A 13,900-nucleotide genomic window follows, 5' to 3' on the forward strand; every position below is an offset into this window, starting at 1 on the left:
TTATTTTTAATAATAAAATTTGTTTTTTGTTCGAAAATCGATCGAAAGTATTTTCCTTTCATTTTATCCCGAAAATATCACAAACTCATTAATAAAAAATATTAATACAATACCCATTTACTCGCGAACATAATTAATGAATTATATTCTTTTTTTAATTTCATAGCGGGGGCATTTATGCGGAAAACTCTGTTAAAAAATTCAAAATCAAATTGCAGTATATTTTGTGAACTTTTGTTTTTCGATATAAGTTTTTATAATGTATAAACATGTTATAAATAAAAGCGTAGTGTAAACGTACACAAGAACATGAAATTAACCTCAGCGTGTATGTATTCTCTCATTTATCTAACAAATGTCCATACCACTTTGACTACTTCCAGTTTTTATGGGTACTTATTTTTAAAATTGTACAGGCATAGGATTATGAATAATCATGGTACATATCTTTCAGCTACTTTCGATGAAAACACGATTCAGATGTTACGAGAGCTTAGGGTAGTTTGTAAAGCGAGTTACCTTCAAGTTAGAGAGTGAACGATATTCCTGGATCAAACAAAGAGTTTGTTACGAATTATCGAGGATGAACTGGAAGTACTTGTAGGTACTAAACTGTTCGAGACTTATCCTTACTTTGTTCAGGACTATTCTGGATCGATCGAGTGTACCTACGTGAGAACGAAACAACAATAGAAAAAAAAGAGATAGATGGATAGATAGAGAGAAAGATATATATATGGAGAGAGAGAGAGAGAGAGAGAGAGAAACAGCTGGAATGAAACGATCTGTCACAGTTATTGATTCGCATTGAGTTACGAGCTCGCGATGGAAGTCGAACTGACTTGTGACTTTTGGATTTGTCCGGACGTCTCGTTGAATCACGATTCGACTGCTTGCTCGATATCACTGTCGATTTCGATAGATTTTTCGAATCTTGAAAATAACTTGCATCCAAAATACAATTTTTCCTCGGAACCTTACCTATAAACTGCAACACTTTAAACGATCAAACTACACGCGATCGTTACGTGCGTGGATCGATAGTATAATATATATATATAGTTAAATCGATATATTAAATTCCGCATGTCTCGTTATAAAACCACCTTAAGTATCTCGGATACATTTAATATGCTAAGAAAATTAAAACATTATGAAATACGAGCACAGGGCGTAGCCAACGATTTTTGTATCTAGACAAAAAAAAAGGAAGATTTACTGGCTCCACGAATCCGGCACTTAATCAAGTTTCATGTATCATGGATCGACGTTAACTATAATAACGGCTAATATTGGCTTTCGCGATAACGGTCAACTATATAGGTCGTAGAATATATTAATTGAAATTGGTTTTCTCTACAACATGCTAAGGTGCGATTATAGTACAATAGTTTTTGCCTTAAAATATCCATAAATCGATCGCTTTGGATGGGTTTTGTAACACGATTGTATATGCATGAAAATCCATTGAAATATATTATGACAATTTTGATTAGTGAAGATCATCGTCCGATAACAAAGTATTAATACTTCACCTATACAACGAAGTGTATTAAATACTAAGTACTATAGAATTTCATCTATGTCCATTAATTATAATGATAGTTATAAACACAAAGATAAGGTAAGTCGGGGGAATATGCCACAGCTAAGGAAAAAATCTAAAAAGTACATAAATAAATTTAATGGAACTTAAATACGTGGATTTAATAAACATTGCCTCTATTTATTATATGCACAATAACATTTGTCTAAATATTTATTTATTTATTTATTCATTAATAACAATAAATTAATGCGTGTTAAAAGTGGCATATTCCCCACATGTAGGGGTAAAATGCCACTTACTTAAAAAAGAACTTAATTTCATGTAAATATCACAAATAACTCGTAATTTAATACTTTTACAGTATAACAAATATAATTTCGATTAACTATATTAATAATTATAATAAATAGCTTCAAAAAAAACGAGATAACAATAATAAATTTGACAAATTTTATGATTTACATACAGGACAAGTTTCACTTTCACAACAAGTTTCGTGCATCCAATTTTCACATTGTCACATTGCATCCAATCGCATTTCGGTCCTTTCTTACTATAAAAACTTATGTGGCACACAGGACAAAGGTCTTCAAAAGTTTCTTCTTCACCAGAAGAATCATTGGAAATGTTCATTGGTTCATCAGAATTTTCATCATCGGATACAACTTTTTTCTTGGATGTTTTTGAACCTTTTGTCACCTTCTTACGCAAATTGTTTCTCTTTGTAACTTTTTTCTCTTTTTCTGCTTTTTTCTTTTTCATATTAACAATATTATTTGAATTTGTCAAAATTTTTGCATGTTGCTTTCTAGCAGTCACTTTAGGTTTTGGCAAAATTGGGAACGGTCTAATTTCTTCGAAACTTGTGATCAAATTTTGAGCAGCTTGATTATCACTTACTAAATTGTCATTATCTCCATCATCAATCTCCATCGCATTATTTTCATTATTCTTTTCAGCTGCCTCGGCTAAATCAGATACAGCAAATGCACGATCAGGTATAGCTTGAGGATTGAATGGAACAATTCCACAAGCTCTGAATCCACTAACGCCATTGCTCGCAGCATATCCAGCACTCTCTAATTTTTTAATGTATTGCAATAAAACGTCTTCATGTTGGTCCAAAAAACTTCGGTTCTCAATTTTTTTAGCAGAAGGATTCAAATAATAACGTTTTAAAGTACGATATAAGATACCGAATGCCTTTGATGCTTGCCACACTGTTATTTTTTCTTCAGCCAATAGATCTAAAGTTTTTTTCAAAGTATCTTTTGTCCAGCTTCTTCGGTCAGTTTTTTTTACGTATTTTCGAACCATAATTACCTTCAAAATAAAAGAATAGTACCACTCAATATTACCTTCTTTTCTTTTTTGTAATAAATTCATGCATAGTAGTGTATTGGTCGATCGTATGTAAACACGTGAGTCATAAGTTGTATTAAATTTAATCCTACGCGTAAACAAACATATACATCTCTATATCATAAACAAAACTCGTACTTATATAGCGTTGAATTTATTATAAAATTATTTTTTAGATTTCGGGGCAAAATGCCACTGGCATATTACCCCAACTCATTTTGTGGCATTTTGCCCCGAATGCACAAAAAAATGTTAAAGTAAAAAAAAAGAAGAAAAAATCGTACTTATTATGTTTTAAAATCTGTGCCGTTATGAAATATTATTAATTCTACACAATAAATAAAAACTCGTTTTAAGAAACACGTATAAATATGATAGAAAATAAACATTAAAGTTACAGAAAATTTTAGATTCTCACTAAGTTAATCCAACTGTGTCTAGAAAGCAACTGAAAACTACGTCGGTATACTGTAGTATTCACGCAGTATGGTCAGCTGTACATAATAAACACCTCAATCTTGCTCCTATCGATATCTACTTATAATTATAGGAGATATAGCAAAGTGGCATATTCCCCCGACACACCTTATATGTGTACATATAATAGGTCTATTAAAGATTTCTGTCCGTTTAGCATACAATTACTTTTAAAATTAAAAAAAAAAAGTAGTTTTATGAACAATGAGAATAGAACTTTTTGATAAACTTAATATATGTGTCCTAATTTTAATGAATTATATACCAGAGCTAAATGAAAATATGTCTTTCTAAAAATTTATACGTAATTAATTATTTATCAAATTTAACTATTTATGACCACTTGAAAGGTTTAGGTTTAACCTCGAAGCAAAAATTATCTTCATTTTTACAAAAGAAAAACGAAACGACTTTCCGAACCACCTAATAGTAACGAAAATGAGATTTCATTTAGGCGTTGATCGCAAAACGAGACGAATAGTAGGACAGGCTACGTCCAAAATGGATGCTCGGATGATCGGTCAACGCGTCGACCACGGTTATTAATCATCGCTCGTTGAACAGACTCGACGCGCATCACCGCGCGCGAATAAACATCAAGGCACGAGCGTGTACGCCCGCTTTCGTGAACGTGCCACGTATATAAACAATGAGAGATCGAGCGGACATGAATTAGCAACGGCACTAGGGACGAGCCGTTGAAGCTAAACCAACCACCGTTTGCTCCTTCATAGCAAAACTGAGGAAAAGCTGTGCGCTTCTGCTTCTCTCTTCCGCCATTGCAGCCATTCTACCGTCCGTTCGACGAAAGCCACCGTATAATGTCGCTCATGAATAATGTCCTGTCGGCTTCTATCCTACTAATGAAGATTAGTCGAATTCCGTTCAAGATATTCCCAATAATCCTCTGTAACGGTAAATGTGCAAGCTTTGTTTCGACATTCATTTTACCAAAAATCATTCCTTTTATTACTTTTTATCATTAAATTGATCATTCAAAATAATTAATTCGTTCAAAAAATTTATCCCGTTCTATATTGTATGTATTGAATAAATAACGGAATAATATTTTGATAATATTTTATTACATGGGAAAGGGTATCTCAACTTTTTAAAATAAAATTATAAATTTAACCCTTTCAAAAAAAAAATAATAGAAATTTCTCTTTTCTGTAAAAAGAACATTTATCCAATCGTAAGAATTTAAGATTGATATTACGATTGGAATAATCCACAAGTAATACGGTGAACGATCGAACCAGCTCATTTCTATCCGATGAAATTTCATCTCGCTTTTCGGTTACCCTCATCCAAGTGTGAATTGACTTTCAGACATGGTAAATCTCTCACACCCTTGAGTTTTAGTAATACCCAAGAGATAAGACCTAATTTGTGCTTTCTAGACCAAGGATGTACTCGTAACTCCTTCTCGTGATTCTTTCAACGAGAAGGCTCTTGCTGTTTCACTGCATCGAGAAATGAAAGGAAGAGAGAGAGAGAGAGAGAGAGAGAGAGAGAGAGATAGAGATAGAAAGAGAGGGAGAGGGAAAGAGAAACAAAGAGAATAAGGGTGGCATAAATGCAGTGATATATCACGTCTTGAGAATTTACACGTAAAGTTATTCCACTGTGTGTCCTTGTATGTACTTAACGTTCGATCATGATCAACCAAGCGTGAATTTAACATCGGCCATGACTACTACTAGACTACTACTCCTTAATGGTTATACGCGTGTTTACATTAACGTTATCGGCACCCTCGAAGAATGTAACAGGGGAGAGAAGAAGCCCAAACATCCCTCCTGCTGCTTCTCTTATTCACCCTCAGTTTCTCTTACCTCTTCAGCCCTTCGTTGTAACACTATCTTTGGGATAATTTTGTGATATACTCTAAGAAAGATGTTTACTACGAGTAAGAAATATTTCTTAACCCGCGCATCATTAAATTTTTTCCTAGTTGAATAGTTGGATAATAATTTATCATGTCATATATGTAGAATTCGTGAAAAAATTGAATTGCTAGACTAAATGGACCAAAAATCGAGCACGAGGTTTTTTGTTTCTGGACGACTAACCAGTGAACTATCGGTAACTTTCTTACGAATGCCTATTAGGTTTTCGATCCTACATACAGACATATATATATATAAATACACTACACAAACAACATTAACGATTTTCATTTGTAAGGCAATTTGTATGTAGTAAAACATTATCATGATTTGCAAAGATTCTAAGCCGGTCATCTAACTAATATCTTTCATCACCTAATGGACTCAAAAGTCCATTTCATCGTTCCATGACAGGACAGGTATTTCAAATCGACCTTTAGAGAAAGAGCTCATGAGAAAAACAACGTTTCTAGGTCCTCAGAGGTTGAACACAGTAACACAGGATAAAGGACACGCAATCGTTAAGACGACGAGCACCAACGGCGTCATCGTCATAAACAATATCGTCTTTCTCACTAGCTGGCAACGCAACAACAACGACAAAGCTCTGGAAAGTCAGTAACGTTGAGTCTTTCTGCTGTGGTGTCGCACGCCAAGAGCTCGTATACGAGCACGAAATCGAAGGAAGGTGAAGCACGCTTGCACGCGATCCTCTGATCCGTCTTACAAGAGGCGTTACCGTTATCTCCGCTGGTTAATCTCAAACGAACGACTAATAGGTTCACCGTGTGAACGTGTCTTCTCTGAAACGGAACCAACTGAAAAGGCTTTCGCGGCACGCTTTACTTAAACTGAAAAGAAAATAATTGAAGAAGTCCAAGTTTTTCTTTTTTTATGTAGCTATTCCAAGACCGTGTCCTTTCTCTCTCCTCAATTTGGGAAAGTTAATGATGACGTTTGGGAAAGTATAAAAATTTAAGTATATGTGGAGGTATGAGAAAGAAGGGAAAGAAAGACCCGAAAGATCTCGTCACCGTGAGGCTTTATTAAAATTTTCTCTTAAAGATCGCCACTATCGTCTTTTTCCTTAGTTCGAGAGACGAGCTCGTTCAAGCTCGCAGAATTCTTCTCTTTGGCCGACGTGACAAGGAGAAAATTATCACCCAGTCACGTCAAGTGGGTCACGAAAGTTCTGAGAATGCGATAGAAGAGAGCGAGAACGTGAGGAAACTGTGGTTCTTTTTAAAATGAGAGGAAGAGAGATAGAGAAATTCAACGAATATAAAGCTGAGGGTTGAAATGGTTGAAGACGGTTAGAGAATTCCTTCTAGAAAACGAGAGCATTCGTGAACTTTAGATACGGATGAGCAAGATGGGGAGAAAGCAAAGATTATGAAAGGTCTCAGAATTAAAAAAAGGAAAAAAAATAAAGAAAGAAAGTAAAAAAGAAAAGAAAGAAAGAGAAAGAGACAAAAAAGTGAAACGATGACTTACGATTAATGTCGAGAACGAGGACCCTGATCTGTGGAGTCACCTTGTTGGTGTTGCTGGCCTGACAGGATAGCCTTGCGTTGAGATGTTGTCGGCCGACTCTCGGATACGACAAGTGGTTAACCGTAAGCGCAAACTCGCGGTTATAGGTATAGGACTCGTCTATCACATTGTTGTCGAGGTACCACGTCAGCTTTGGAGGTGGCTTGCCGCCTCTAACCTGGCAGATTAGTTGCACATCGCTACCCTCGTTGTAGGATTCCGTGACCCTCGACTTATTCTTCAAAGTGCTGTCCAGAATCTCGGGCTTCGAAGGAGGCACTATAACGTACAAACGAAAAGCTCGTTCCACCTATTAGTATTCAGATTATCTTCTACTATAGTGGAAATCGTATAAGTTAGAAAAGCTATGGATTAAGGAATATCTTGTTTCATAATAGTATCGATATAGAAGCTAACCCAATAATACCTGGCATGTAACTCTGCCGAAAGAGCTGCATTCTTTAGACGCCGACAAAAAAAGCTTCTACCTTTTGCAATAATTATCGATAAGAGTATTAAATCGCAATTAAATGCAGTAGAAAAGTTAATTTTTGTTTTCATTTCGGAGAAAATCGTAAGGTTTTTTTAACATCTTGTATATGAAAATTCCGTATTTTTTAATTTCATTTAACTATTATGAATCTAATTTAACAAATAATTAGTTTCATTTAAACGAATTTAGAACGTAATAGATGAATATAATATATTGTAGTTTTAAGGTCTATATTTATGTCTTATGTCCTCTTCCTTTTCATCTTTAATTTCGTAATAAAATTTTTTATGACACTCTGACCTACGAGAAAGATTCGAGTTTTTAACCTATGCGACATTATTTATGATCTCGTGTTTTTTCTCTCTCACTTTCTCCCTTTTCTCTCTTTTTCTGCCGACGAAAGCTTAAGATCTCGCATTATCTCGTATAAAGTTCAAAAGAATTTATTAACGGGTGGGTCGAGGTAGAGGTGCTTTAAAATTAAAATTCATAGAAAATGCTTTTGTTGTAAAAAGAGCACGAGGAATTTATCGAGGAGGTAAAAAGATACCGAAAAAATGGTTACACGACTAATGGCAATTCTATACGTCTAACATGAATATTAAACTCGTATAAAGTGAAAGGAAAAGTATAAGGATCAAAACTTATATTCAGTCATATTTAAACAAATTTAGATAATTATTCAAACGAATCACAATATGCTAACAAAATAAATGAATAATAGTGACGTCTGATATAATATGATTGATGTTACACTAACACGTCATTATAAAAAACCTTAACACGATAAATGTACTAAAGTATATAAAATATATATTTGTCAAGCGTGTATGTACGTATCTGCAAATCAATTGGATAAAATCATTAATTTTATTTTCAGTAAAAGATAAAAAACTTACCAATTACGGTAAAATTCATCTTTTGATTACGAGTTGGTGAATTCTTAAAATCCACCATACATCGATAGATTCCTTCGTCCTTCATCTCGACCCGATCGATACAGAGACATGCCGGAGTCGTAGCCGTGATAAAAAAAGCTCTTGGTCCCAGTGCTGTTGGCGACGACCAAAGCCGAGCATTGCTGAATTGTCGGCGACCGCGTATGTCAAAGCTGCAAGGTATCATAATATTCACCGTTATTCATAAGAACGGAGATATTCTCGAAAAAAGATCATCTTTATTGGTTCGATACACGCTTCCTTTATTGCATTTATGCTTTCAACCTACGAATTACCTGAGAATATCCGCTTCAAGATCCTTGACATTAAAGAACGTTAAGGAATGTGATTTTACGGATCATCATGGACGTTCATTCAACCCGATTAAAAGACGTTCGGCCGACGAAAGAATGCATGAAGGACGCACGGATAATCATGATATCTAATGCGTCTTATGGCGTATCGAATCGCCATGTAATTCTAACATAATTGGTACACGACGTGGTTACACGAGTAACTACTTTTTGATGCCTGCAATCCGGTTTTTAATAGAACTAACGATTGAACAAGTATTCAGAAATGGAATCAATTTTCCATCCTTCGGAAAGGTTAAACATTTCTACTCGGTAGCATCTAATCTTTGAACACCTCTTTAGGATGGAAACTATAAAAGAGGAACAAGAATATAAAGGGAGAAAAACAGAGAGAGAGAGAGAAAGAGAGAGAAGGGATCTTAGCAGAAAAACGATACCATACGTGAATTGTAATTCAAGTAGATAAAAGGCTACGAGAAGTAGGTATACCTAACATAGTTTCTCACCTGGGAGCCATCCTCCCTGCATGATCGCATATTAAGCATCCGTAGGTACCGAGAAAGCGAGGGAGATCGAGAGAAAGAGTGAGAGACAAATAGACAAAGAGAAAGAGAGAGAACGAGAGAGAGAGAGAGAGAGAAGATTTAACAAGAGAACGGGAGATTACAAGAAAGAGAGAAAGCGAATGCTAGGCAAGGTGGTTCCTCGCGAGCGAGTGAACGAGCGACCGACTAAAAGTTAAATTGCGTTCTACGACTGCAAGGGAGTTCGGATTTCCGCTCGTGACTGAGTATTCCCAAAGATATCCTGGTGGCACGACTCCACTCGCTTCCGCAGCATTGACGATGAAATATGATTTAATTCTTCCACTTCGCACTTCGCGAAGATTCTCCTCACAAACGTGAAACTATTCTGCGCGAACAATTCTCTTTTTCTCTCTTTCTCTTTCTCTTTCTCTTTCTCTTTCTCTTTCTCTTTCTCTTTCTCTTGGTCTCGTCGTTTGACAACGAGCATTGCTTTCAACTCCCAAACGATAACCTAGGAAAGCGATTTTCTCCTATCGTTTCTCAGATTCTGTCATCGTCAACATTTAGAAATAGGAAGGAAGGAAGTATTATTTATCAGGATCTTACTCCATCAGACTTATTCAACGATCATTTTGCAGATATGCTAAAGAGAAGTAAATCATCAATCGTAAATCGACCATGTTCCACATATTCTGCTATGTTAGTGCGTGCGCTCGCACTTTGATAGTTTCATTTTATTCTTTCGTTTTCTTAAAGCTAATAATATTCATATCAGAGAATCGTATTAGTGTATAATAGAAAGAAATATAATTAATTAGATAGAATTTAATTAAGGGAACACTTTGAGAACAACTCGAATTCTTTCTTTCTCTCTCTCTCTCTCTCTCTCTCTCTCTCTCTCTCTCTCTCTCTCTCTCTCTCTCTCTCTCATTAGATAAAAAATCGTGAGTCTGATCTTAAAGGATCCAATTATTAAATATAATTCGTTTTTAAATGAGATTATCTTGTTTTCGTATTATCATTAATTATATACACTAATTTAAACAAGAACTTAAGAATAAAGAATTATTCTGGAATAATCGATTATAATTAAAAACGAAATGTTTAACGTTGCGAAAACGTGCGAATTAAACTTTAGCGTAAGATCAAAAACCATGTTCGAACCAAATGTGACGAATTGCGTTTAAGAAATATATTCCTCTAGAAAGGGGTTGAGATTAAGAGAAAACGATAAGGGTAGGACATTTATTCTTCGTTCTTCTACTTGTTCCGTGGGATTATACTTGGCCCTATTCCGTGGCTGTTCGACAAGTTCGACGGGCTTAGCAATGTAGAGTCACCGCATTTGGCACGTTCACTCAAGTGTCCTAAACTTTCACCGTCTTATTGGCAAGATATTTTAGTCAAGCCTTTGAAAAATCTTTCAAAAAATACAAAGAAAAAAGAAACACATAGACATAAACATAGAAGGATAGTAGGGTTAAAATAATCCTGTTGGATTTGGCCTAAACGTGGCAGCCAAAATGCGTACTTTTATTTGCCCCTTCCATTCTTCTATCTTATTCTCTTTCCTTATGTCTTCTTTTTCTCTTTCAGTCTTAAGAAATAGAATATTGATACCAATGACTTTTCTTTCTTTCTCTTTTCTTTTTTTTTCTTTTTCTTTTTTTTTTCTTTATTTTCAAAGAACCTTCTCCCTTACTCTTTTCTCTCTCAAGCGGAGCATGAGCACTTTTAGATTACAAGTGAGAAAACGACACTGGGTAAGGCGCGAATCGGAAAGAGTGAAATACCATAGAACTTTTCGTCCATCGAATAGAATCAAATGGATTTCGAATAGAATCGGATATAGATCGTCGAGAGTTTCGGGTTCTTTCCACGAAGAGTATGATACTTTAAATAGTTCAATGTAATCATTTCAGTGGTTCCAAATCATATTTACGTTTCTATAATAGAAAATTATTGCATATCGATAGATTTTAATATTTAATATATAAAAGAAAAATATTTAATAAAAAAATTAAAAAAAAATTGTTCTTGAAATATATATTAAAACTCTTTTATGGATCTCTATTCTTATTTTCACAGTTAGCCCGCATTTATCATTTCTAACGCGTTGCGTTATCTTCGGAACAATGACCTTTGTTATTATCGTTGTACGTGGAAAACATGAAAGTGTCACATACCTGGCATTTTTTATTTACGTAGATGTCACCCACTACATTTTTCTCTAGTCTCTCACTCTTTCCACTCTCTATAACCATCCTTGGGGGATATACGAATACGCGACGTTACACGAAGTTCCATTAAAAAGTAATATGTGAATCCTGGTGCAGATAGGAAGAAAAAAAAGAAAAAGAAAAAAAGAAAAGAAGATAAATTAAAGAAAAAGAGGGAGACACAGAGAGAAAGAAAGAGAGAGAAAGAGAAATGCTGACGGATAAACGAAGAAATATGTTTGACGCTATCATCACAGTTTGTTTCAATACTTCGCGAACATATACCGATCGTGGTTTATTTGTATAGTATGTACGAATCATGCTCGCATTAACGTTTCATTGGAGATTCCATGAATAACTTTAGGTAGGCGATCATATGTCTGTATATACGAATATATGCAGTATATATATATATGTCCGCGTATGTTTTGCGTACGCAAAGACAGAGAGACAGAGAGAGAGAGTGGAAGAGAAGGACAGAAGGAGAGAGAGAAGGAGAGTAATCATTGCGGTCAGGCAACTGATTTATCGTGTGCAAATTAATGGCTCATTAGTTTGTCCTTCAGCACTAATGAGTCAATCAGCTCTCAGAAATGGATAACCCTTAAGTGTAGCTTATGTGCCAAACACGATCGTTTACAAGACTTGATACTTGTGCCAAATGAAATGATACGTAAACTAAACTAATGTAAGAAACGATAATGATGATAATTAGAGAAAATCTTACTATTTAGATTTCTGTCAGAAATAGTTAAAGCGAAGCAAGAAATTCATTCATCAGCATGTAAATATCTTTTTTTTCTCTTGATATGTAGTAATAATAATAATAATTATTATTATTATTATATATTTAATTTATATAACAATTTATATTTATTATTATTATTATATAATTTATTATATAAGTTATTATTATTATATTATTATCTGTATTAGCAATTATTATCTATAATTTAAACAAAAGATTTTCTACGTTTTACAATGAAATCTATATTTTATTTTAAACGGAAACTAGGTTATATTTTTATTTAAATTAGATTTTAATAAACGAATACATCGATAATGTTTGCGCATTTTCAGAATATAGCTCATATCAGATGCGTTTCAAAAGATTCGTATTCGATTCAAGAAAGGATTCATCGCGTAAAACTTTCGTTTAAAATTTCACACGTTTAGAAAATCCGTATGCTGATCGTTATGAACGAACGAATGAACAATAAATATGGGTAAGGAAAAGGAAAACAGGATAAAAATAAGAGAAAAAAGACGAAAAATAAGAAAAATGTTTGCTACGAAGAAAAAGGAGAGAAACGCGAATAGGATCTTCGCATAACAGTCTCTCGCACGTACGATAAGCGAATAGGAGGATGTCGTACAATAAATATTTTTCTGTGTCGCCACGAGAAAGAAGACGGCTTAGGAGAACAGAGGGGGGGGTGGCCTCATGACAAGGGGTGGAATCTACTAGAGAAAATGTACGAATACGCGAGGTTGCCTTTAAATATAAACTTTCTTGTCGTAGTAAAGATTAAACTGACTTTACAAGAGTTGATGCGAGTCTTGGTTATGTGTTTCACTCCCTACAACCACCACTCCGCCACCACCCCCAGCTACCCCTTCCTTATTTTCTTTTCTCTTAAAATTCACCCTTTTTATTCTTGAGAACGTCATTTTATATAATATGTGATGTAATCGTGGCACATTATTTAAAATGTATATCTAACTAAAATACGGATTAATTTAATAAAAGATCAAGTAACATTATATAAGATAGTTTAAATACTCAAATATCTATAAATAATACTGTAGTAACGTAAATCGAATATGTTTTATAAATCTTACTATGTTAAATTATACATTTTCTATAGAGTTCATTTAAAAAACCCTAATCTTCATTATTTTTGAAAAAAAAAAAGAAATTTAACTGCACACACGATGTCATCGACATTCTTGTCGTTCTTATGTTTTTCCTTTTCTCTCTCTTTCTCTCTCTCTATCTCGATGTCTCTGTTTCTTTCTCTTTCAATGTCGATGCGAAAGACATAGATCCGTGAACGGGATAACCCAAAGCGATGAGAATTTCTCTCCTTTTTTCTCTTGGAGTTTTTTTCAATAAAACGAGGGGCAAAGTTAGGACGTCGAACGTGCATGTCGAAACGAGAGAACTTTCCCATTATCATTGAATCGATGAAAGAAAATGTTAGAGAAAAGGAAGGAAAGAAAGAGATGAAGTTAGGCGATCTCGAAGAAGAAACTATCGACGTGATCCGAATGAAAATTGTTCGAATAGTTCCTACATAATACAATTTCATCTATCGGATTTTTAGCTTTATTCTGTGAAGCATAAATGCAAAAGACGAGATTTTCTAACCGAGGCGTTATAATAAAATGATTTACTTATTACGCTGAGATGAATGATACGTCGTTCGTACTACATGTACGTGATTTACCTGTAAATCGGTTCACTTCCATTTTCCTTGAACCAGAGCACCATGTTTATGTCGTCGTTGTTCGGGGCATGTATATCGCACGGTAAAAGCGCTTTATTCCCCACCACACCTTCTATCGTAGTAATTGGCACTGAAATTAAACGAAA

The 13,900-nt window shown here is 34.6% G+C and overlaps 1 protein-coding gene across 6 annotated transcripts in view; it reads right to left on the reverse strand.

Annotated features, from left to right (window-relative positions):
• LOC107074202 (neural cell adhesion molecule 1-B) overlaps positions 1-13,900 on the reverse strand; it is a 124,365-nt gene that overhangs the window by 28,955 nt on the left and 81,510 nt on the right. For all 6 annotated transcript variants that reach the window (XM_089177102.1, XM_089177100.1, XM_015335433.2 and 3 more), the window contains 3 exons: positions 13,755-13,884; positions 8,206-8,417; positions 6,775-7,092 (listed from right to left, as the gene is read on the reverse strand). In XM_089177102.1, coding sequence (XP_089033228.1) covers positions 6,775-7,092; positions 8,206-8,417; positions 13,755-13,798 — 574 coding nt within the window. In that variant the 5' untranslated portion in view covers positions 13,799-13,884. The remainder of the gene's footprint in view (positions 1-6,774; positions 7,093-8,205; positions 8,418-13,754; positions 13,885-13,900) is intronic.

The sequence above is a fragment of the Polistes dominula genome, unplaced genomic scaffold (genome assembly GCF_049000335.1).
Source record: "Polistes dominula isolate Pdom_NZ unplaced genomic scaffold, Pdom_raw_medaka contig_20, whole genome shotgun sequence".
Lineage (NCBI taxonomy): Eukaryota > Metazoa > Arthropoda > Insecta > Hymenoptera > Vespidae > Polistes > Polistes dominula.